General features: G+C 39.5%; 1 protein-coding gene across 1 annotated transcript; it reads right to left on the bottom strand.

Annotated features, from left to right (window-relative positions):
* Window positions 1-5,228: 5,228 nt before the first annotated feature.
* Window positions 5,229-14,264, bottom strand: eif3m (eukaryotic translation initiation factor 3, subunit M). The gene is made up of 11 exons (XM_012855140.3): window positions 14,128-14,264; window positions 12,989-13,121; window positions 12,669-12,807; window positions 12,459-12,582; window positions 12,277-12,371; window positions 10,161-10,244; window positions 9,974-10,073; window positions 9,544-9,625; window positions 8,270-8,413; window positions 6,865-6,925; window positions 5,229-5,455 (listed from the first exon to the last, which is right to left on the bottom strand). Exons 1-11 carry the CDS (start codon window positions 14,167-14,169, stop codon window positions 5,332-5,334), a joined length of 1,128 nt encoding a protein of 375 aa, XP_012710594.2. The 5' UTR covers window positions 14,170-14,264; the 3' UTR covers window positions 5,229-5,331.
* Window positions 14,265-24,847: the final 10,583 nt, after the last annotated feature.

The raw sequence follows: 24,847 nt of genomic DNA, 5'->3' as shown, positions 1-24,847 counted from the left end.
AGATTATGCATCTGAAATAAAAAAAAAAAGACTTTGCAAGGATGCATCATCTTCTCTTCAATAAAGTTTTACAAACCTGTGGAGCAATTGCTACTTTGAACCAGGCATCCACTGTCCCGGTATCATTCCCCGTCGTCTCGTACTCGGTCTAACTTTTCCGCATTACGTCCTCAGGAGTTACCCTTGCACACATGGATCCCTGACTCGTCTTTGAAACAGTGCAGCTCGCTTACATGCGAAAGGACCCGTCCTGCTGCGTGAGCCTTTTAAAGGACAAACGCATTAACTTTTACCGAACACCCATAACTGTTTCATGCCTTTTATGTGCTGTAACGCAGAGCTATCCCTTAGGATTCTCCTTCGAGTCTCATAAAAGCACTTAATCTGCTCCTGTCTTCAGTATTTCCAGAGCTGCGTTTGGGAAAATGTTGCACGATTAATAGCTACTAAAGCAAAGCTGCCGACACAGAATGCAGTAAATCAAGGTGAAATGCAGTTAGTAGGGACAAAGGCAAGGAAATAAACCATCCCAATACGCCGGTAAATAAAAAAAAAAAAAACATCTCTAGTATTAGCCACTCTATTTAGGTTTGGTCTGTTGCTATGGAGATCCTTGGAGGTTGTGGGCCTCTTGGTTTTTTGTTTATCTGCCGAGGTGATAGCATGAACCTGAAGATCGTCTAACAATCTTCTGGTTGTTGACAATTTAAGCACAGTGGGAGCCCCACTTCTACAATCATCTGCTTCTCTAAGACGATTTGCCCGGAAGATTGTAGATGCATGTCGTGTGCAATGTTAAAAAAAAATCATTAGACATTACAAGATGGTCTAAAATAAGTTCTGAATGACTGATGGAGTCGTCTGACTCAATATTTAATGTTGACAGTCAAAAGAATGGACATTGGTTTATGGGAGATAATTTTCTGCACATATTAAAGGTCTAATTCCCTGTAGAAAAGTAAATCTAGTAAATATAATCACATTCCAACTTTGAAGATTACAAATTTGGTTTTAATAGTCTATGATGACTCGCCTTTCTCTGCAGATGACCTCAGCTTTGAGCAAACAGGAGCCAATTAAGCAGAAATGTCTTTATCTGACTGCGATAAGGACAGGCTAAGGCCGCCCTCGCCGGATAAGTCAACTAACGCACATCTCCTACCAAAGACACACCCAAAACCAAAGTAGGAAGCATCACCGAGGTGATAAGAATCAAAGCTGAGAAGTACAGAAACAGAAACCAAATCTAAACTTGGGGGCCCAAGTTTAATTAGTTTCCATCTCCTCTGTGCTCTTCCTCTCCGGTGGCTGTGATGAGGCTGTGCTCCTGAGAATGTGTTTTGTGATTTCCTCCCCTGATAAGAGCTGGTGACGCTGCTCTGCTGTGGAAAACTGGACAGAAGTGTGACGTGAGGTGAAGCAGACCCCTGTTGTTAAAAAAATAAATAAAAAAATTGAGAACAGTAGTAGTAAACGACAATCCTGCGGCCTAAATTAATCTAAAACACTTGAGTGCTGAAATTGCAAATCTGAACAGAATTTGAAGAGATCCAACACGGCTGAAAATAGTTTAAAGTTTGAAGCTTAATTGTCAAGGATATTAGCACGGCGGATCGGAGCGGAGGACCGCCAGAGTGCAACGGCAGTAATCTGTGAATCTCTTTGACAGCCAGTGTTGATTTCAACACCGACTTAGAGGAAGAAAACTGCAACAGATCAGTTTTACGCCTCACCCCCAATCCGTGAAACACGAGATTGACATCATAACCTGTCGGAGGCTGCCTCAAAACGGATTATTGTGCTTAAGAAATTGCTATTTAATTTGCAAAAAAAAAAAACAAAAAAGGCTCCTGTGCTTTATGTTTACGTCATTCCACTGATGTTAACCATATGTCAAATACATTTGTTCTAACGACCTCTTACTGACGCAACATTTATTGGCTCCAGACTAGTCTTTTAACTCTATCGGTCCAACAGAACCTGAGCTCTCATCAGAAAAGGTCGGCAGCAAAATGAAAAAAGGGGTTGAAATGAAAGTAGCTACATCTAAAATAATAATAATAAAAAAAACGCTTGCTGATCTCTACCGTGCTGCCATCCTGCTGAAGCCAGATCTGGTCACTCTGTACTTAGCTGTGGTTCTGGTGTGGTGCTACAGATTTCTTTTTCTTTCTTTTTTTGTCCAAATGGCTGCAACATTTGGCTGGTGACTCATTTCGGGATTAATGTGCTGCATGGAAAACACTAAAGACAGCACCTATAGCTATAATCAAAATCAAACCAGCCCAACATAACCGGGTCATCGTGCTTGGAAGAAATTAAGGCTGGATAGGGTAACAGAAAAACAACCCGCTGCTGGTTCTGTGTGACTGAATCATTAACAAAAAAGGGACAGGATCAAATTAACGGCAGTGTGGGGTTCAGTCACTGAGGTCAGATAACACCCGACCCTCACTTAGAGACACAGGTATAACATTTTATACTCACTAGGTAGTCTAGGGTCCCTGATTTGTCAGATGATCCCCATATAGTATATTCAGGGCAGACTGTGTAGCATTGTGGGTTAGGTATTACGATCTCATACTAACGTATCGGACACATTTGTTACACACCACAGATTGTGGATCGGTTTGAATACATCTAAATACTCGAAGAGGTCATGTAGTTGTGCTGGAGAGGAAGCGCCCTTGAAATGGGTCTTTTATCCTACAGAAAATTAGTAAGGTGACATCAAACATACTGTTTCAGTGGCAAAACCAAGCAAAGTAGAGGAATGGTGGAAGGTACTCTAGCGGCCCTGGGCTGGAATACCCGTTCAGAGCCGCCAGAAGTTGCCCAACTCTACGCAAACGTGACGCTGTTCCTCAGAAACGAGCTGAAATTTTGGTCAGTGGTTTCGTAGGAAAGCTAAATCTGGAAGCATTTTTTTTTTTCAGTTTACACAGTAAATGTTTTGTAAAGAGAAATGTAGATGCAGCATTTTTTTTAAGGGTGAATGTCTCTTTCTCCATTGCTGCACTGCAAAAACGAATCTAAAAATAAGTAAAATGTTCTTAAAGTTAGTGTATTTATCCATGATTTGAGCAGGTAAATAATATATTCGGCCAATGGAATGAGTATTTTGACCCCTAAAATAAGATATTTAGACATCCTGCACTTGAAATAAGATGGAGACGAATTGTTCCTATTTTAAGTGCAAAAATTTTATTCGATTGGCACATCATCTTAATTACCTGCTCAAATCAAGGACAAATACACTTATTTAAAAATAAAATAGTTTACTTATGTGTAGTTCTGTTTTTGCAGTGTGTAGAGGGATGACAAACTTGCCCCCCCGCCCCGCCATGTTTTAATTTGTTTGCTGATGTGCAGTGATACCAATGCAAAGAAAAGAATGCCGCTTTAAGGATTTTAAGCGTAGCTTCTAAAATAGACGTCTATTTTATAACCAGTTTTCTCCTCTTCTATAATCAGCCTGCTAGCATCTCGGGTTAAGAGAAAAGCAATCTGTGTTGCCATGTTCCTCAGACACCATGACGAGGGCTACAGCAGGAGAGCATTTACAAACCCAATGCTGCATCGAGACATTACAATTAATTCTTACCAATTCGGTAAGTGTGACCCAAACCTGTAGGACCTTACTGTTTTTTTTTTTTTCTAACTATAAATGACACAAAATCTGTGTATAAATAAATATATTGTAGCTGTTGGGTAAAAAAAACCTTGTGGTTCCACGAACTGAACTTTTCAGGAAAAGAAAAAAGGACTTTCTAAATGGTCAAAGTCACAAGTTGGTTTCGATACTTTCTCGTGTATATCAGTTATGAAGGGTGAACAGAAAACCCTGTTAAGATCTTAATCACCGCCACGTTCTTAAAAAAAACTGAAAATGGGGAGCTTTGACAACTTTGGTAAATATCCTGGCATTGCTCATTTTTAAATGCTTGAAAGGTTGTGCTCGGTGACCTTGTGGTTCCCCTCGGTGAATCATTGGTCCGCTAGATGTTGCTCTTTTGTTTCAGGTTACCACATAAAGGTGTTTATTATATAAAAAAAGAGCAAACAGCAAGAATTGAAAGGTACCTTTTGTAAAACCTCTTTTGGTCAAAAGGCTTTTTCTGCACGAGTCGTTAAAGTGTGAAATTCTTTACCGGAGGACCTGAAACTGACCCTAGACCAGCACTTTTGCAGATTAGGACTAAAGCAGTTTCACTAAGAAGACCCGTCTTGTTTAACAACCACCCCACGTTGGTTCTACGGCGGTCCTTTAATGTCTTTGTGGTCCGTTTTAAGGTCATTTTAAGATTTATAATGTATATTTTTGTCTGTTTAACTGTCTTTTGAACTGATTTACGCTGTTAAAGCCCCTCTGGGAACCTGCATTGTAAATTAGCGAAAGGCTATAAATGTTGCAGTGTTTAGTACGTTTGAAGCTGGTGCTTGTCAGCATGAAAATAAACAAAGATTTGATTTTTAAAATAAAATCAATAAAAAAAAAAAGATTGCACGGCTTTCGCCCGACAGGAACAATAACATTAACATAATTACGCTTTAATATTTCTGGCAACATCTGATTTAAAATGTCCCAGATGTTAAAGCCTGTTGTAGAGCTATAGCAAAACGGTTTTTCCTATAGTAGGAATCAGCAACAAGTTTCTTTTTATTCTACATCTTAAAGTAGTAGGTAAAAATAAATAAATAAATAAACAGCCCTGAATATCTGTAATCTTCATTTCTTTCCTGTTTTTATGGGGGATCAGCGACAGTGAGTCACCGTGACGACGGCTGAGCTGATGATATCGAGCCGGCCCAGTGATTCGCGGTTGCAACAGCAGCGAAGGAGCCGTCAGCGCGATGCAGCTTTGACCGTAACACGGAGGGTCGTCTGAAGTTCACGCGAAAATTGTTTTATCGGCATAGATGACAAAGCGACCCTCGTGCTCAAGGTCATTTCCCCCCCCCCCCCCCCCCCCCCAGCCTCGGCCACGGCTCATCTACTACACTGGAGAGCTGCTTTGTAACTGGAACCAGATGTCGAGATCTGCTAGATGAGAAGCTCCAAAATAATGACACTGAATGTATTTGTTAAAAGAAATCAACCAGTAAAAATAATTATTAACACTATATTATCATCCATCAGAACATAAAGTATGTAATACCACTGAATGGAAACATATGGAAGAGAAATGTATTCCAATACAACAACAAAAAAAAAAGAACCTCACTGGTCACCTTCACTTTGCTTTTATTTGACGAATATAAAAACGGATCTTTTCAGTCTTGAGAATCTGTAAAGCCGTGAAGATCGGGGGAGTCGGGGCCGGGCTGGAACTACGCAGAAGGTGACAAGGTCTGCAGGCTGGTCTTGACGGTTGCGAGGTTTGCCTTCCAGGAGCTGAGGGTGTCGTACAGCTGCTGCCACTGCTGCTTGCCAAAGGTGCGGTGTGTGCTGTGGCTGAGGGAACGGAGACAGAAAAGCGAGCCCAAGGTCACCACAACACGGCGAAAGCAAGCTCATGGGTGGAAAACACGCAAGATCATCCCAGTACAACAGTCCTGAAATTATTTAGGGGCAGAATTGATAAAATCTAGACATTTATTTATACCAGAGATAACGTTTCTAAGACAGTATAAACCAAACACTGCAAAAAGGGAACTAAAAGTAAGTACAATTTTCTTGAAAGTAATGTATTTTTCCTTGTTTTGAGCAGGTAAATACAACTATTTGCCAATGGAATAAGATTTTTGCACTTAAAATAGGAACAATTGATCTCCACCATCTTATTTCAAGTGCTGTTTATCTAATTATCTTATTTTAGGCATCAAAACACTCATTCCATTGGCAAATACTCTTATTTACCTGCCCAAATCAAGGACAAATACACTAATTTCAAGAAAATTTTAATCACTTTTAGTTCCCTTTTTGCAGTGAACTTCTTTAGAGGCAGATCCATTTAGGAGCATTAACCCAATACAGATATTTAAGGGCTTTACAAAAAGGGTCTCTTGCATACAAAATGTTTCTCGGTTCCAGAGAACGGATCCTTTTCTTGTTATGTTTCGTTTTAACCTATTTAAACCGGTGACCAAACAGTGAGTCACCAATAAGTCCTGAGAAAATCACAGGAATGCACTAACACAGCAAAATAAGTGAACCAAGATAACAATGCTCATATGTTTATCAAAGTGCACGAAGCAGCAGATTACACAGAGCAGCCCAGTTATCTCTATATGACCAATTTGACAAAAAAATATATATTTTAAAATTTAAAATACAGTATTTCTTAACCATTAAAGTGGTCTAGAAGTTAGGGTAGGTCTAATCAAATAATCTAATGATTGTTATACAACAGCTGGATGTGTTTTGTAAAGTTTCTTGATATGACAATTGTTGTCAACTGGTGCTGAATAAATAAACGGAACTGGATTCATTTAAAGGGAGGGATGGGTAAAGCAATAAATGGACAGACGGATGGCTGGAGGAACATATAGATTGGTTGAATAAATAGATGAATCAGATTTTAAGTGGCTGGGTGTGTGAATTTTGAAACTTGGACCAGAAAATTAAGTCTTAAAATACAAATACTTTTTTTCCAAACTCGTTTTTTTTCTCTGGAAAGTATGTAAATCAAACCCCAAACCCCGTACGGAGCGCCCAGGAACATTATCTGGTCTCTAATAAGTTACATCACACGTCTTTACCACAAAACAAACAGCTGCAAAGAAATCTTCTCCTTTTTTCCTCCTTCGTGTGGTTTTATACAACATGTGTTGATTAATTCGGAGGACAACTTAGGAAATGAGTCCGCATCAGTCATACATTCATGATAAAGATATTTATGACGTTGCGTCGAAGGATCCTACCTTACAACCACTTTTCGCTGTGTCTGGTCAATTTTGCAATACACCATTTTGGTCCGAACAGCTAGAAGGAAAAAAAAAAAGAAAAAGAAAATAATGAGACGTGAAAGAAAGGTGTAGAGAGATTAGAAACCAACCGGGATCTTGCAAGAGTTACATGAGAGACTATCGAGTCGATGGAACTGATTGTGAAGTTCAATGTCTGAGATAGATTGCCTTTTTTTGGTATCTAACTACTACGGGTGTCACAATACATCGATTCACAGCAATATATCCATAAAATGATTAATGATCCAATTACATCGATGCAGAATTAAAATATCGATCCACCATTTTTAAGATACGCCGTTATTTTGAAATGCAGGCATGAGACTATAGTGAACAGGTGGTTTATTATTCTTATTTCAAAATTAGAAGACTGCTTTTTTTAGATTTAAATGCCTGATACCCATAAGATTTTAGAAACAAAACAGTGAAATCTTAGTTGGGTTTGTTTGTAAGCTCAGTTGATACCAGTAGTGTTAGATGGGCAGATTTCGCATATCGATCGCATTTTATATAATTGCTCATCTTTAATGAGCCATTATGTGCTTTAGTTCACCTGTCAATTTGCTGATGATAAAAATACATTTTACTCCTGAAGGACAAATAAAGAATTATTCAATACAAAAAAACAAAAAAAAAAACAAGGATCTGAAGCATACCAAATATATATTTTTTACATTAAAACTAAGGATCTGGTTATTCAGCAACAGATTTTCTGTCTTTCTTGTCATTTTCAGAACATTTTCTTTAGTGATCAACCACAGCAGCAGGATTGTTACGAGTTCCTACTCTTTTCTGCTCCAGTTGTCAGTTTCAGCCTGGCTCCACCGTCACCCGTGTGCACAGGGTTCGCCTCCAATGGCTCTACAACCAAACGGAGGACTAATGAAGGGAGGTGCGCTGGTAGGTTTTGTTACTTTATTACTATTTATTAGCTGACTAAGCCGCCAGTTACTCATGTTTTCCTGTGTTTGGTCGTACCGCAGCAGAACATGAAGCTCAGACCGACTGAACCCCGTCGAGCTGATAGCAGCTAGCGTTAGCTTATGTTGGAGGTTTACTTCTCCACTGCGTGAAGGCAGGACCTTCCTACGTTGCTCTCAGACATTCGTTTCTTATCGCTTTTTCCTGACTGCCTGGCTTACAGGAAAGTTCCTCCAAACAACACTTTTGTGTTTGTCTTGTCGCTAAAGAGGATTTAGTGTGCCTTTCTGGCTGTACGTCAGAGTCTCGACATGTTAGAGTTTAAAACTTCCAGCAGCGGCTCGTCGTTGAGATGATCGACTGTAGGGAGCGCAGGAAGACGACATTAATACTGACGCTACGGTTGTTTTTTGATTCGTTTGGAGTGACAAGTTTTTACCGTCAATGACGAAAGCCTCGACGTCATCCGCTCCGATCTGCAGCTCCTGCTGTATGGTGTCGAAGGAGATTTCTTTGAACTCCACCGCCATGCCCATGAACGTCAGCAGACGCATCTTGGACATGTTCTGCTCGTGAGAGAGGCCTGAGGACCAATAGGCACGGGTCATTAAGCACACAACAGTCACGGGCAATTACTCCGCGCTCAGGGAGTTTCCCTGTAATAATGCTCTCCACATTCAGGACCAGTCAGGGATTCTTCTCCTTAACAAAAACACCTCTCTATATTGTCTGTTTTTAGAGTCCATCCTACACAATTTTTAATTGCATCTCATTCTTCGAGTAGCTTTAAAAAAAAAAAAAAGCAGTCCCGCTGACGCAAACATTCTTGTTCTGAATTAAAACAAAGAGGACTTGGGCACAAAAATACGCCCCAGAATCAAACCTACAATATAACAACTTCCCCATCCACTGAGCGTCGTTTATTCACATTGATTTAACTTCTTTATTTGAATCAAAAATATTTATTCCCCAATTCAATTATAACACAGGGTGCTTGCTCTTTTTCCAAATTAAAATTCCAGACATTTTCCAGACTTTTTGACTGATATTTTTTTTTCCCCAAGACCTTAACTTTATGTACTTGTATACTTGTGTGCCTACTGCCTACTTCATTGGTTGAGATTGTACAAACTGTTTATTAGAAATGTTAATTTTTATAGGCTAGTATTCAATGAACAAATGCATTATTCACAGTAAATTATGCTTTTACTAATGAAAACGTTTCAAAACATGAAAAGTACATGAATTTCACATCAAACAAGTGTTTGATTCCATTAGGCTAATACAGTACGTGACCAGTTAGTAAAATTATAGTTTTATAGCCTACCTTCCTATTTTTCATTTCACAATGCCTTTGAGCATACTGTAAAATTCTACCACACATTTTTTCCCATACTTTATTAAGACTTTCACACAAAATTCAAGACTTTTCAAGGTCTGGAAAAAAGGGTTTCAAAATTCCATACTTATTAAGACTTTCAAGACTTGCGCAAGCACCCTGTAACAGAACACCTAAGTAGCAACTTGTTTTTCGTGCGCTTATTATCTCTGTCAGTCCAAATGCTCCATTTAGGGAAAAAGAAATGGAAATAAAACAATTTTTTTTGTCCAATTCCATCGATTAATCGTAAAAATAAACGACCGATTAATTGATTATTAAAATAATTGTTGGTTGCAGCCCTAATACACATTGATACACATAGAGGTACTTACCAAGAGAGTCAATGAAGTCTTTGTTACTCTGGTAGAATTTGACATATGCTGCTAGTTTTGCACTCACAAAGATGGTTAATAGCTGAAAAAGGCAGATGGGAGAAAAAAAAATTATATGGCCTGAATGATCCGTCAGATAGACATTGGACTTCTACAAACTCTACTCTTAAAACCAGCAGATCTGTCAAAAACTTAGCTTAACTGTAAAGACAAAATCTTTTTATGTTGTCTGGGCTGCTTTGCCAAATAATGTCAAGTCTAACTTATCTGACCAAACATGACAAACTATCTGCTGGGTGAGATTTAAAGGATATGAAGAGAAGGGATAAATCTCACCGAGGCGAAATGTAACTAAAGACGTGTTTTTTTTGTTAAAAATCCTCCACATCCTGCCTGTATTTACCCACACAGAGAACCTTTCAGCACTTACATCATGGATGAGTTCTCCCTCCAAAAAGCGCACCGGCTTCAGGGTGAGCAGGTGGTCAAACAGGAACGTGTTGGGGTCTTTGAGGGCGCGAACAATACATCTGGAAAAAAAAAAGCAGGGACACGGGTTGCAGAGAGGGACACGGCTTCAAACTGGAACGAGCGTTAAACGAGTTACAATGACGTACCTGTGGGCATCGACGCGGGCCTGGGAGGCATTGTCTTCGGTGTAACTTCCCAGCAGCTCCACCATCACCTTTGCTGCAGCATCACTGCAAAATAGAAAGTTAAAAAGTTTACCTCCTGGGGCCTCATGTAAGGAAAGAGTGTACAGAAATGTCTTTCTTGTATTTTTTAATACAAAAAATACCAACATGGGAAAAATGACGTCGGTTGTAGTAAATTTTGTTATCTGTAAATTTTGGGTTTACCACCCAGGCCTGTCCTGTCCTCGCCCCCCCCCATTACATATGCAAATCAGTATAATTACTGGAAATGACCCGCCATGCGTCCAAATAACGGAGCGGTCACTGTCGATTGAAGAAGTTTGCGTGGCTGCCGCACATTTTCGCAAAAGGTAAAAAATGTACGTGGCTCACCAAACACTTTCACACATCGTTCATTTTTGTACATGCCAAGTTGGCTATTAAACGTTTTTTTGTGCGTACGTACGCTTCGTACACGAGGCCCCTGAACGGAAAACCTCCGACGTAGGCTTACTTACTAATTAATGGCACAAGCAATGTGTTACAACACACCAGTAGAAAAGCAAACACTAGATTGTAAATACGTCAAATGGCAATAGTCATAAAAAAAATCCACATGTGCAATATTGCAACAACAAAAACTGCTTGTAGTATTAAGTCGGATTTCATGCGTCAAACAATCCTTTTGGCCTAGTAGAAAGAACGGGACTTCGCTCAATGCCTGCCCTTAACATATATACATTATATTGCCATAAGTATTCGCTCACCTGCCTTGACTCACATATGATCTTAAGTGTCATCCCATTCCTAATCCACAGGGTTTCAATATGACGGTTCACCCTTTGCAACTAGAACAGCTTCAACTCTTCTGGGAAGGCTGTCCACAAGGTTTAGGAGTGTTTATGGGAATTTTTGACCATTCTTCCAGAAGCGCATTCGTGAGCTCACATACTGATGTTGGACGAGAAGGCCTGGCTCTCAGTTTCTGTTCTAATTCATCCCAAAGGTGTTCTGTCGGGTTGAGGTCAGGACTCAGGCCAGTCAAGTTCATCCACACCACACATAGTTCATCCATGTCTTTATGCACCTAGCTTTGTGCACTGGTGCACAGTCATGTTGGAGGAGGCAGGAGCCAGCTCCAAACTCTTCCCACAGAGTTGGGAGCATAGAATTGTCCAAAATGTCTTGGTCTGCTGAAGCATTCAGAGTTCCATTGACTGCAACTGAGGGGCCAAGCCCAGCTCCTGAAAAACAACCCCACACTATAATCCCCCCCCTCAACCAAACATTACACTTGGCACAATGAAGTCAGACACGTATCGTTCTCCTGGCAACCGCCTAACCCAGACTGGTCCATCAAATTTCCAGATGGAGAAGCGTGATTTGTCACTCCAGGGAACGCGTCTCCACTGCTCTGGAGTCCAGCGCCGATGTGCTTTACACCACTGCAGCCGACACACTTTGCATTGCACTTGGTGATGTATGGCTTGGATGCAGCTGCTAGACCATGGAAACCCATTCCATGAAGCTCTCTACGCTGTTTGTGAGCTAATCTGAAGGCCACATGAAGTTTGGAGGTATGCAGTGATTGACTCTGCAGAAAATTGCCGACCTCTTGGCACTATGCGCTTCAGCATCCACTGACCCCGCTCCATCAGTTTACGAGGCTTAACACTTCATGGCTGTTTTTCCAGAATACTTCCATTTTCTTATGATACAGCTGACTGTAAAATATCTAGGAGCGAGAAAATTTCACGACTGGATTTGTTGCACAGGTGCCATCCTATCACAGTTCCACGCTGGAATTCACTGAGCTGAGAGCGACCCGTTTTTCCCCCACAAATGTTTGTAGAACCAGTCTGCATGGCTAGGTGCTTCATTTTATTAACCTGTTGCCATGGAGGTGATTGGAACACCTGATTCCAGTAATTTGGATGGTGACCAAATACTTTTGGCAATATAGTGTACATTAATTTTCATGGTTTTGCCAGATGTCCCACAGCCCTACATTAAATTAAAATCCATTTAACGATTTTTACGCTTGCATCTGTTCATCCTGCAATGGTTACCACCAACATCAAACACTGTGCTCGGTTACCTTTTTTTGCAGTCCACCAGTGCTTCATACACCAGCCTCAGAAGCGTGTGCTTCTTCTCTATGTTCAGGTTCCAGTCAGCAATCCACTTACGCACCTAAGCGGCGACAGGAACATGAATAAAACCAATAAAAATGCACATTTGCACTGACAAGACATTTATAGGACGGGGGAAGGGAGATACCTGATCAAGGTCAGTGGGGATGAAAGAAATGGCGTTACAGGTTGCAGCCACCTTGACGAGGCTGCAGAAGACCGTGTACCTCACTGGAGTGTTCTCGTCCATGCCATGGAACAGGTTGCTCAGCCTTTAAAACGGGCGAAACAGAACCAATTCATCAACCGTTCACGCAGATCTTTTCCTTTTTAGCTCTGGTGAGCTGACGGGACTCACAGCTGCAGCCTGAGGGAGGGTCGCTCTCCTTCGCGAAACTTCACCAGCTTCTCACAGAGACTTTCGATCAAGCCTTCTTGCTTCTCCGGCTCCAGGATCAACAGCAGGGAAACGATGCTGTTCATCACGCTCTCCACATCTAGAAGAGGCACAAAGCAGACAGGTGACTCAGCCCGTCTCAGACGACATTGCACGTGGCTTCCCCCTCCGCCCCCGTTAACGCTAAACCAACATTACCTACATGCTAAAGTAGAACAGTATCTACTAATGTCCTGAAACCTCAGAATGTGTGTATAAGGCAAGTGTTCTTCGTCGCCCACCTTTATCCTCATCCTTCAGACAGACGTCACAGGCCTCGATGATCTGAGCCAAATCAACATGGAGTCCACCTTCGGCGTTCTCTTCTGAGATATCCGCTCCTTTGGACTTGATGTAGGCCCTCAGCTCTGAAGCCTGCAATGTTATACAGCGAAAGGATTAATGGTAACGATGTTGCCGCCAGCGTATTTTGAACTTTGGTCTGCCGAACGCACACTTAAAAAAAAAAATTCTGCCAGTCTGTTCAAGTGTTCAAACACAAAAATTATGGAACCTTTGAAATTATATTGTATCATTTCAAAGCTTTGCATTTAAGTCTCTCAGGGAAAATTTATTTTTGTCTTGCTTTTTGTTTTACTTTTAAAAAACATACACTCAGTCCCACTGCAGTAAAAAAAAAAGCCTGTTTAGTCATGGAAACAATTTTTTCGCATTAAAGAAACATGGACCCGCACAAAAAATGTGCACCACGAAAACTGTGTTTTGAATTTGTTAAAGCTAAAATCAGCCTTTTGATGCTTTTCCCACCTTTGTTTATGTCGACTTTTTTGTTGACTTTTTTTTTGTTGTTTGTTGATTTTTTTTAAACAGAATATACATGTCATGACTAGAATACAAACTCTCGTGGAGGCTTTCATGACTGCAAATTATAAGTCGGGGGTGTAAAAGATTAAAAGAAATAAATGATAAATCTAGAACAATGTTTCTAGAGATCTGGTGGGAGATCATTCCAGCAGCTTTCCGGGGTTTTTAATAGTGCATTTTAAATTCATTATTTAAAAACAAGGGAATGGGGGGCTTATTCTTCCCCCACTCACTGCAGTGAATGTGGTATTTGTTTATGTCGACATTTTTGAAAGCGGATGGAATTATTTGCTAATCGCTCGTTACTTTTCAAAAAACAATTTTTTTTTTCCACTAAACGGAAACAAAAGCATTAAAATCCCATAAATCGAGCAATGTATATTCTTTCTGGATTTGTTGACATGCACATATTTAACGCCGCCTGTCAGCTGCTAAGTATGGTACAGTGTTAGCATTGCGGCTAGCTAGCGCGCTAAGTGGTCCGAATGCTCAGCTTTAATTAAACAGCAAAGTTAGCAAACCCGTTTTTATATCCCTTGACATAAATATATCACACCTGGTCCTCTTCAGTTATATCGATAAACGCCGGGACGCTCATTTTGATGCTACGGTGAGCCTAGATGATGAAATCCACGCTCCCAACAACTCCGAGGTCAGAGCGGAAAAGAAAGGCCAGTAACGCCGGGTAGCATGATGCGCATCCGGGTCATTGTCTTAAAGCTGCAGTAGCAGAAACATGGACTTAACAAGGGTTAAAAAATCATTTAGGTTGTGATCGTATGTCTTTGCCGGGTTTTTGTTTTTCAACGCTAAGCGATAATAGAGACTTGAAAATAGTGAGACTTCAACTTAGAAATGTCTATAAATAAAGCTGACCTGAACAAATAACACTGGTGTCCATTGAGAGGTGCCGTTAGTGGAGAGATAGTTTCAATTTACTTGTTTTGTAAAAGTGGCATTCTGATTTAAGTTTAACAAGTTCATCTATAGTATACCACACCGTTTAAATCATATACTGTGTGAGAACCCACTCAACCATTTTCTCCACTACTTGACATTAAATCAACCTAAAACTTTACTTTGTTGTGTTGATTGACTCAATCCCAAAAATAACTATTAGAGTGTTGTATTTAGGCATATTTTTTGTTACTTTCTACAAATTTAAAAGTATACAAAGATTGAATTTACTATGACATTAAGCTTTTTGGCAAAGCCTCGAAAATGTCATGGGAGCACACCTGTGGGTGTGTGCACAACCGAAAGAAATACATAATAACGGAAAAAACTGTTCCACAAGTTTGATGCGTACTTGGGTAAAATCTCCAGATGGTTGAACGGGCTATATTTATATGTTTAAACAAGTCTTGTACCAACACTGGCTGAAAGGCCAGTCAGAAAGAAAGAAACCATTACTCTAAAAGCAACACAAAAAACAAGATTACTGATTGCATTCAGGCACAATGACCTTCATTTTCAGGGACATGTCCGGTGTTCTGAGGAAACTAAACATGGATGTGGCCAGATTTGCCCGTAATGACAATTGTTATTTTTGGGAAAGGGAAGCATGCAAACTGCAGAATGCCATTTCAGTTGTTAGATACAGGCAAGTCAGCATCTTGTGTGTGGTTGTTTTGACGTAGCAAAGTTTGATGCACTTCACAAAGTGGATGGCATCATCAGGAGATAAATCTTTTTTTATCTTCAAATTTCAAAACAAATAGGCAGCTGAATGCTTTTGGTCAAAATTGAGCTCTGTTTGTCTATAGTTTCATTCACCTTGACAAAAACTCCGTTTTATCTGAAGAAAAGTAAGTCAAAGCGTGATGATGCCACTGGTGCCATTTACTGTGTGCATGCTGTGCTTTTGGTGCTCAGTGTTTGTTTTAGTGCAAAACATACCTTGTGAGATTTTATCCCAAAAGTTCCAGTTTGGTTCAATCATGACAATGAAACATTTTTAGACATGTTTTAGGGCACTTTAGTGAGGTAATGTTTTCTGTGGAAGAAATGGCTTGTATTTTCCAACTCTACTGCGTAGTTCAGACACACACGATTGTAAAACACAACCAGAACTTACTGAGAACATTTTTCACAGTAAGTTCTGGGCTTTAGGCAAGGATGCAAATGAGCAAATGTCAGCAAAATCCTACTAATGTTCATTTTTGTTTCAATTGATTGCTATATGTGAAACTGAATCAAACAGGAATTCAACAAAGGAGAGCACTGAGGGTATGCAAAGTTATGCAACCATGTAATGGGAGCTTTTCTTTTTGAATTTTTTATTTTACATTTGTCCTTCCCTGATATACATTTATTTGATCTCATTTCAGTTTAACAGAATGCATTAAAGGCAGATGGAGGTTTAATGGTGTCATTGACCATATGCAAATTATCCAGATAAAGATGCATGTTTTTAATGTCCCTCCTGGACAATGAATGTCAGATGCACAAATGTTTGATGTACTGTTGAGTTTGTTCAATATTGTGGCTAGATGTGCTAATTCTTGAGATGACCCAATGCCCTGTTTCACATCTTTGTTGTTTGTATTTTCTTTTGTTTCCCCATTAATTTAAACCCCTCAGGCCTTTACTAAAAAGTTCAACACAACAGCTGCTACTCTTACTAATGTTATTGCAATTCCACTCTTTACTAAATTGAAGGAATCTATTGCAAATTTACATACACAATTTACCAAAGAATGTATTTACTTAATCTATAATTATTTCCAACACCTGACACTTGTCAAGCTCAACATGAAGAGCTTCAGGGTACCAGACATCCTGAGCCATGATTCTACACTGGAAAACTAAGTGCTGACTATATAAGTGAGAATTAGGCTCTCTTAGCTCAGCAAATGACCAGATGTGAAAATCCCCTTTTTGCTCTTCGGTACTTCAAAGAAACATCCTAATCTTCCTTTCTCAGTCTTCTTGCTGCTTTTAGTGTTCTTCCTCTTTGTGTTTACTCTCTGGAAGATTAACCTCGGACATTATGGATTAAAGTAAAATGGGATTCAGTGAAGAGGTTATCTCGTTGAGCTCTGGTCCATCTTTGCGGACCAGCACAGAAAGCCTGACCAATAGTTGTCCAATATGGACATATTGTTAGTGTCTGAGGGCAATCCCCCCCCCCACCTCTCACCACATACCCACTATGTGAACATGGGTCGGGCCCCTGCACCAAAGGGGATCCTGCGTATTGTTACAATGGCAGGTCACTCAGTGATTAAGGTGAGCAGGGCAAGTGAAGCAAGAGGTCATGTTAAAACTATGGAGTCGGGTTACCGATCTTTGGGTGGCGTGTAGGCTTATCCCAGGGTAAGAATACTGAGGGTTGTTTTTCATTTCCCAGCTACACTGCTCACAGCTCATCTGTCAGGAAAAAAAAAAAAGTGTATTTTGGGGATTCTTGGACTACGGAGACAGCTCATGCCATGTCATAATTCTTTGAAAGTCCGCTTGTCACATATTTCTTTTAGCACTTACAGAAAGGGAACTTAACTCTGTTACATTCATCAGATCATACACTGCCTGAAAATAGTGTGCTTAGGGGGAAATGGCTAATGGAGTGTTTCATCACCACAGAGCTCGTTTGTTGCGTCATTGTGTTGGGAAGGCAGGCGCCTGGTACCAAATCCCACCTTCACTCTCTCCCCGCTCATGTACACTGTCATTTCAAAGAATTTATTGGTGTTTCTCCACAAGAGTGCTTGTGTAAATCTGGGACTTCTGCTATCTGATTAACAGCTGTTGTCAAGCGCCTGGTGTATTTCAAGTCCTGAATAACGGCCTCGCAGGCTTTGAAGCTCCAGGTGCATATGAGGCATTGTTCATTGTTTATTAAATTAGGTCTTCAAAATGTCACATATCATGTCAAAGTGTGTTTAAAAGATATTAATAGAATGCTCTGGTATGTTTTGTTCACTTATTGAAAGATTTTTGAGGCTGGATGGATGGGGTTATTTTTTCTGGTTTTATTAGCTATGCTCTATCTTCTTAAATTAGCCCCAAGGTTCTCAAACTGTAGCGCAAGTACGACTGGTGGTATTTGGTGAACTGTCAGGAAACCAAAGAGGGAATTTCATTATTATTTTTGTCATTTTTTTTGGCACTAGTGGCCTTTATTATCAAAAGTAGGCTGACAGGAAGGGGAATAAGAGTTAGGGAAGACATGCGGCAAACATCCATGGGCCGGAGTCGAACTCGGGATGGCAGCGTCGAGTACTAAGTACTAGCGTCGAGGCCTCTGTATATGGGTTGCGCACTATGCCTTTGCCACCGGCGTGCCCGCTAGGAGGAAATTTTGACAATAACTATTTACAAGGTTAAAAAAAAACAACATTACTGATAAATGCTAATTCTTTTGGCAATCTCTAGCACATTTACAGTTAAGTCATAGCTATCAATCTATATTGTCACTTTAAAATACATGAAGTTGAACAGTGATCCAAATCAACATGGCCCTACATGTAAAAACGTAATGACGCCACTTTGGGTAATCACAATTTAACTTGCTGTGTTTACCTTTCAACAGCCTCACCCAGGTCTGATAACGTTCAGATTTGCAATATCAAGAACTGACTGATTTCCAGAAGTCTTGTGAAAATATATGAAAGAGAAACACATCAGCTGAAGAAACTCAATAACAGATGAGAAACCAAGTTATATTACATCTTTTAATCTGAAAAGGGTTACAAAGCAAGTTCCAAAGCTCCAGCAAACCTGATTTTTGCTCATCTATCAACTGGAGAGCCATGTTCTTTTTAATTATTTTTTTATTTTGAATATGTAGCAACATATATAGAATGTTTAAACGAAGAAGAACAAGAACAGGAAAAAGATTTAAAAAAAACCCTAAAGAAAATAGTGGTGATTTAAAACAAATGCTGTAGCAGTTGTGAGAAGTATAAACTTAAAGTGACCCCCCCCCCCTCCCGTTTACTAGACACACTTTCACAATGACCGGTTACCAGTCACATTAAGAAACGTCTTGATCATGAGCAATAAGTTGTATGGTTCTTTACAAAATGATTTTCATTCGTACAAATAATATATGATTCATTATATTTACTTAGAAGCAACAGTACTACTACCAGTAAAAGCAACAATAACAATAATAATAATGTTTTAAGTATGATATCCATTCTTAATCCCCTTTTTATAGCAGGATTTAAACTGTTTAAGGTTTTGCCATAGCCTAACCTCCACATTCAGACTGTTCCGATGATGGGTGTTTGATAGATTTATTTAAATTTACATTTTTTACATTTTAATTAGATTGATTTCACTCTCTTATCTCATAAACTTCTCTTTTTCTAAACAGTTTTTGAATGTTTAATGTTTAATAAGTGCCTTTTGTAGATCAACTATATCCGTGAATTTTGATAATTTTGAACGTATAAATGTTGGATTAGTGTCCTCTATAGCACCCAACCTAGTTAATTATTCGTATGGTTGTGTAAATGATTTCCAACACATAAAATGTTTGCGTCAATGCTAAATCAAACAGACTCTATTATTTCAGATATTTTCTATATATCATTTAGCTGCACCATGCACAACTAAGGGCCCAGTACTGACCGTTGAAAAACCCATAAGCAATTTCCAAACACTCAGAGTCCACATCTCCCAGTTTTACATACTGTTGCTTGCCACTTAGGTACGGGATAATGCCCGACAAAATGTCCATTATCAGAAATTAATGGACGACACGGAGGCGTGAACCATCCTACGTGAAGCAATCAGTTTGTGGACTTACAAAAAGCACTTGGGTTATGCAGCGAGGCAAAGATCTGAATCACACCAGGAAGTTCACCCCAACTGGCTTTACCGTTTTAACTGAAATTAAGGGTTGAAAACAAACCTTTTCATTTCCTCAGTTTATTTATTCATTTATTTACTTTTTTATTTCAAGCATAGTCCCTTGAGATGCATAATCTCATTTTCGAGGGGTTCTTACGGAACATAAATATAATCAACGATAACACAAATCATAATGATAAGGGTAAATCCAAAACATAATACAAAACATTTAAACACAGAGACCCCCATACCAAACTCAAATGCCCACCCACTCACACACGTACTCAAAGCTCCCCCAAGCCTAGCCAGCTGGTATATCACAGAATATCTGTACATATTCATACCTACTGTATACTACACACATACATAGCATACCTAATATCACAACACAAAGTAAAGGACAGTGAATACTTGTAAATCGAAGGTACATGAGCATATCCATGTGAGGAATAATTCCAGAATGAATCAATCCAAAAAAGTAACAAATTTACAGAAACAGTTGTTTGATATGAAAAGAGGTGATAGACCATAAGTGAAGGCAGTAGGTTGTCCCAAGTTAATGGAGCTTTACATTGAAATGTCGTTTCAGACCAGTTTCTTTCCTAATTCTTGGTGTGGTAAAAAAAATAAATGACCAGGCTAACTGAGAGCGGAAACAAATTAGGAATTGTTTTAAACATGGAGGACATATAAAATAGATTCATTTAAAAGTAAATAGCAGCCAACAAAATTTCCTTTTGGCCTTGGGAGCCGCTCAATTCAAGGACAGAGAAAATCTACATAGACTATTATATGAAATATTAAGGGGATGATGATTTGTTTCTGTGCAGTTGCCATAAATAACGTGTGCATAATTAAGGATTGGGAGCAAGAGTGTGATAATTCTTTTACGGACTGGAGGGGGAAAAAAATCAATAGAACAATAAAGTGACTTTAGGCAAACATATATTATCTCACAAATTGAGTTAATATGAGGTTTAAAGGATAACTGGGAGTCAAGCCGAAGGCCCAAATATTTGAATCTATCAACTTATTTTAATGCTGCTCCATCTAGAAAATTAATATACCACCTGTTTGTTAAAGGAATGGACTTTGGTTGTGTACAAAAAGCATTCAGTTCAAATAAATCTTATTTATATAGCGCCAATTCACAACACGCTATCTCAAGGCATTTTACAAAGTCAAATTCATTCAAATCCTACAGATTGGTCAAAAAGCTTCCTATCTAAGGAAATTCAGTAGATTGCATCAAGTCTTGACAAGCAGTGTTCACTCCTCCTGAAGGAGCGTAGAGCCACAGGGAGAGTCGTCTGCTTTGACCATGGCTTTGCAGTAATCCTTCATACTGAGCATGTATGAAGCGACAGTGGAGAGGAAAACTCCCCTTTAACAGTGAGGAAAACCTCCAGCAGAACCACGCTCAGTGTGAACGGTCATCTGCCTCGACCGACTGGGGGTTAAAGAAGACAGAGCAGAGAAACAAAATGCACATAAGCACACATTGATCGAGGAATCCTTTCTATGTTATATGGTAATAACGGATGATCTGTCTACCATGGATGATGTCACAGCTAACAGAATGCCAGACCAGGTGTACCTACTATGAAGAAAAAAATTACAGAACGAAAAGGTAAGAGATGAAATAGCAATCAAACAATGCAAATTGGAGAACAGCAGGAGAACTCAGCAGAGTGAGAAAAATAGACCCTGATGTATTCCAGCTGCCTAAGCCTATAGCAGCATAACTATAATGATACCCCAGGGTAACATAAGTCACTCTAACTATAAGCTTTGTCAAAAAGGAAAGTTTTAAGCCTAGTCTTAAAAGTAGACAGGGTGTCTGCCTCACGGACCAAAACTGGGAGTTGGTTCCACAGGAGAGGAGCCTGATAGCTAAAGGATCTGCCTCCCATTCTACTTTTAGAGACTCTAGGAACCACCAGCAGACCTGCGGTCTGAGAGCGAAGTGCTCTGTTAGGAACATACGGGGTAATCAGAGCTCTGATACATGATTTGATTTATTCTTGTTAAAAAAGCTTATTTACAGAGAAGCATTTTGAACTAGGTTAAATTTAATGCAAAATGTTATCCTTATCTACTGCTAACATCTTGATAGTCTGAAACATATAACTGTCAAAAAAAGGAAACAAAAACCAATAAGGGAGCAAATGCTTTTTCACAGCACTGTATGTCTCTGCATTGTGCATGTATTCAAACATTTAAGTAAGAAAATGTTCACAGATAGAGGTTGTATCGTGTGTGTATTTGTGTGGGAAAGATGTAATGCCAGAAATGCAAATAAGCAGTTCATTTCCACAGCCGTCAATATGTTTTAAACCCACAGGAGCCCTATTGGATTCTGAAGTCCAGGTTGATTTTTCAGGAACATTCCTAATTTATTCATTTTCTTCAACTTGGAACTGGGAAATATTCACCAACTCCTATTTTGACACTATTTTGAAAATTAATAATATAGCAGTTTTTTGGAAAATATAGAGTTTGGTGAGGTAGTATTTTTATAAAAACAAACAAACAAACAAACAAACAAACAAAAACGTTGGAGCATCCCTGCTCTAGTTTTATAGAGATTTTAAAATATTGACAGATCTTTCTAAAAATAATTCAGCAGAAGACCGTGATGTTTCTAAACTAGGACCCAACACAACCGTTTTCTTGGCTTTGACTGTTATTGCAGAACACTGAGTATTTTCTCTTCATTTAAAAGATGGAAGCTCTAGTGTTATATATTTGCTGCTCAGTATACATTTACACAAGCGCCATTATACTGTTCAGTATCTATGTTTTTCCTTATCTAACCTTTTTCTGCTGTGAACATTCCAGACATCAGTGTTTTTGGTCCGTTTGTCTTCACTGACTTCATCTCTGCTTGATGGGAATGAGCACACATGCTCTTCCTCAATTCCTGGCAAACTGCCTGATCAGGCTCCTTAAAGATAAATGACGGAGTGTTAGGAGCTGCTTGAACCCAGGTGCCGGGCTCTCTTCCTGTCAGTCGGCCAAGTGGTGAGTACTCATGTAAACTAGTCTCATGGTCCTCATGACCATGTCTACCCTTCCTTCGACTAATTGTCTGGTTCCCACAGTTCTGGCTGCCTTCACAATCTCTGAAAAATCCCCTCGCTCTAGCTCATCTGTCGGCCGGTGACCTTGTCAGCGTGCGACGCATGAGTAACTTCCCCATTACTCTAGGTGGAGCAGATTACTTGTTAATTACTTATAAGCTAACGCCCCAGCACCCACCCCCCAAGATATACTCTGATTAACAAATAAACAAATAAAGCCAGTGGAGGTGTGTCCAAAAATCTCCCCAAATCCCATGGGGCCACCTTCATAATCAGCAGCTACAGAGAAATAGTTTAATTGTGTGCGTGTCCATTTTTATTTATTTATTTATTTGCAATCAAATATGATTAACCCATCGTTGAATTGAAGGATCAAGCTATCTAAAGATATTTTAAAAGTTTGTTTGCATCACCCTGATTTTTGGAACTTGTGATGATTTGTAACAATTATTTTCTATTTAAAGGTGTCTAACTCATAGTGTTTATTGTTAGTATGCTTAGTTTTTCTTCCTCCTGCTGACAAATATATTGCCAGTTAATACTACTTTAATAATTCAAAGCCCTGTTCCAGTCATAATTAATTAAAATGCTGTATCCAACTTGGCAGCACTGTGTGCTTGTGTATGTGTAGGCACATCATTTATCTCACTGAATGCCCATGGACTACCCTAATAGCGCTTTGGTTCCTGTGGTAACCTTCTCCCCCCCACCCATGATCAATCACACAGCAGAGCTATGGTCAGACGTCTGGCTTGGAGAAATTAATAAACTATTTCCTTCTGTAACGCAGAAGATGTTTTTTATTCAGTTGTCCTTCTGACTATTATCCAAATGTATGGTATTAAAAATTCATAGCAAGACCGGCAAGATGAGCTTTATCTTGCCCTTAAATCTACAGTGACCAAATCAAAGCATGTTTATTGTTTTAAGTTTTCTAAACAGCCCCCTGACCCCATCACCATGCCCCCCCACTGGGGGAGTCATTAGTCTGGGAGTCATGGCTCACTGCTCAGGGCAGCATCAAACCAGGGCGACCTGAATGCAAACACTTATGGCTGTATAGTTGGGCTGGTCAATAATTCTTTAGTGGGCATTTGAGTTTAAAGCTTGTTATTCGGCACTAAAGTAGGGAGCCAAAATCACTTAAAATAAAAAATTTGATCTTCTGTATTCTGACATTTAATGTGAACTTGACTGTTGTTCAATGAGCAAAGATTCTTCAAAAAAATGGTTTTCTGAAACCTTTGTTTTTGTGAAAACTCCCAAAAGGAGTTGCTCAATCGCATTTTTTTTTTCATTTTTTAATTTTTTTTTTTAGTTTTGGCCACCTTAAATTGAAATTAACCTGAAAAGCTCAATACATACACTGTTCATGTCTGCATTGAATTTTTCTACGCTGGTTCCACTTTCCAGCCCTACCTCCCATAACGCAAAGAGTGTTTGCATTAAGAGCACTCAGAAGTGAGGGAAGGCATAAAAAGTTTAAATGATATTGACAAAAAGAAAAAAAATGCAGGAATTTTCTTTACATCATAAATTGTGATAACCACCAGTTTCATCATTTCTGTTAAGCTTTTTATTTAATGTGGGATCAGTAAGCATTTTACTTGCACTTGTTATCCGTTTTAGGACAGGGGTGTCCAATTTTTAGTCTTTGAGTACCACTGTACTGCAAAATGAGGGCGCCTGATGTTTTTTGGTTGAATAAGTACAGACTGTAAAAATAAATGGTGGCCATTTGAAATAGTGTGACAGTTTTAACTTCTACCTAGTTCTATTTATCTGTTGTTAGTTACTGACTTTGGTGTCCTACACATTACATATTACCGTACACTGTCTGGTGCATGTTTCAAAAAGAAAGCACATTCTTGCGAACTGAATTCACAATGGTTTCCCGTCTATATAAAAAGAGACTTAGTAAATAATGAGTAATGCAGTAATGGGGGCCGGTGTCCTGCAGCTTTTAGATGCGTCTCTACTTCAACACACCTGATGTCAATATGAATTCAATAGAGCTTGACTGGATGCTAGTGAGCCAGTTTAGCCATTTGATTCAAGTGTTTAGGCGTTCATCTTTAATGGAGCAGCACAGTTGCGCAGTTGTTGCCACTGTTGCCTTTCATCAAGAAATATGAATCTTGGCTGAGACCTTTTTCTCTGTGCATCCATAGATTCTCTCCGAGTACTCCAGCTTTTTCCTAGGCTCCAAAAACATGGACATGCACATGCATTGTGTTCTGTCCTGTGTGTCTGTATAGCCCTGTGAGGGACCCGCGACCTGTTCAGGGTGCAGATCTCCACTTTCCCACTGATGTGCCGCCACTAGCTGTTAGCTGGAAAACTAATCTTTTTCAACTGAGAACCCTACTGCTAGTACCAAAGTGGTGGTTC

This window comes from Fundulus heteroclitus, chromosome 4 (genome assembly GCF_011125445.2).
Source record: "Fundulus heteroclitus isolate FHET01 chromosome 4, MU-UCD_Fhet_4.1, whole genome shotgun sequence".
Taxonomy (NCBI): domain Eukaryota; kingdom Metazoa; phylum Chordata; class Actinopteri; order Cyprinodontiformes; family Fundulidae; genus Fundulus; species Fundulus heteroclitus.
The sequence above is the reverse complement of the archived record's forward strand: the minus strand, read 5'-3'. Positions and strand labels throughout refer to the sequence as shown.

Bases quoted from the DNA above. Each gene is read 5' to 3' on its own strand.
- eif3m (XM_012855140.3), bottom strand. From the start codon at position 14,169: ATGAGCGTCCCGGCGTTTATCGATATAACTGAAGAGGACCAG. The intron at 9,626-9,973 runs GTAAGTGCTGAA...TGCCTTTTTCAG, and splicing joins AGGGAGAACTCATCCATGAT to CTATTAACCATCTTTGTGAG. The intron at 8,414-9,543 runs GTAAGTACCTCT...ATTGGTCCTCAG, and splicing joins AGACTTCATTGACTCTCTTG to GCCTCTCTCACGAGCAGAAC.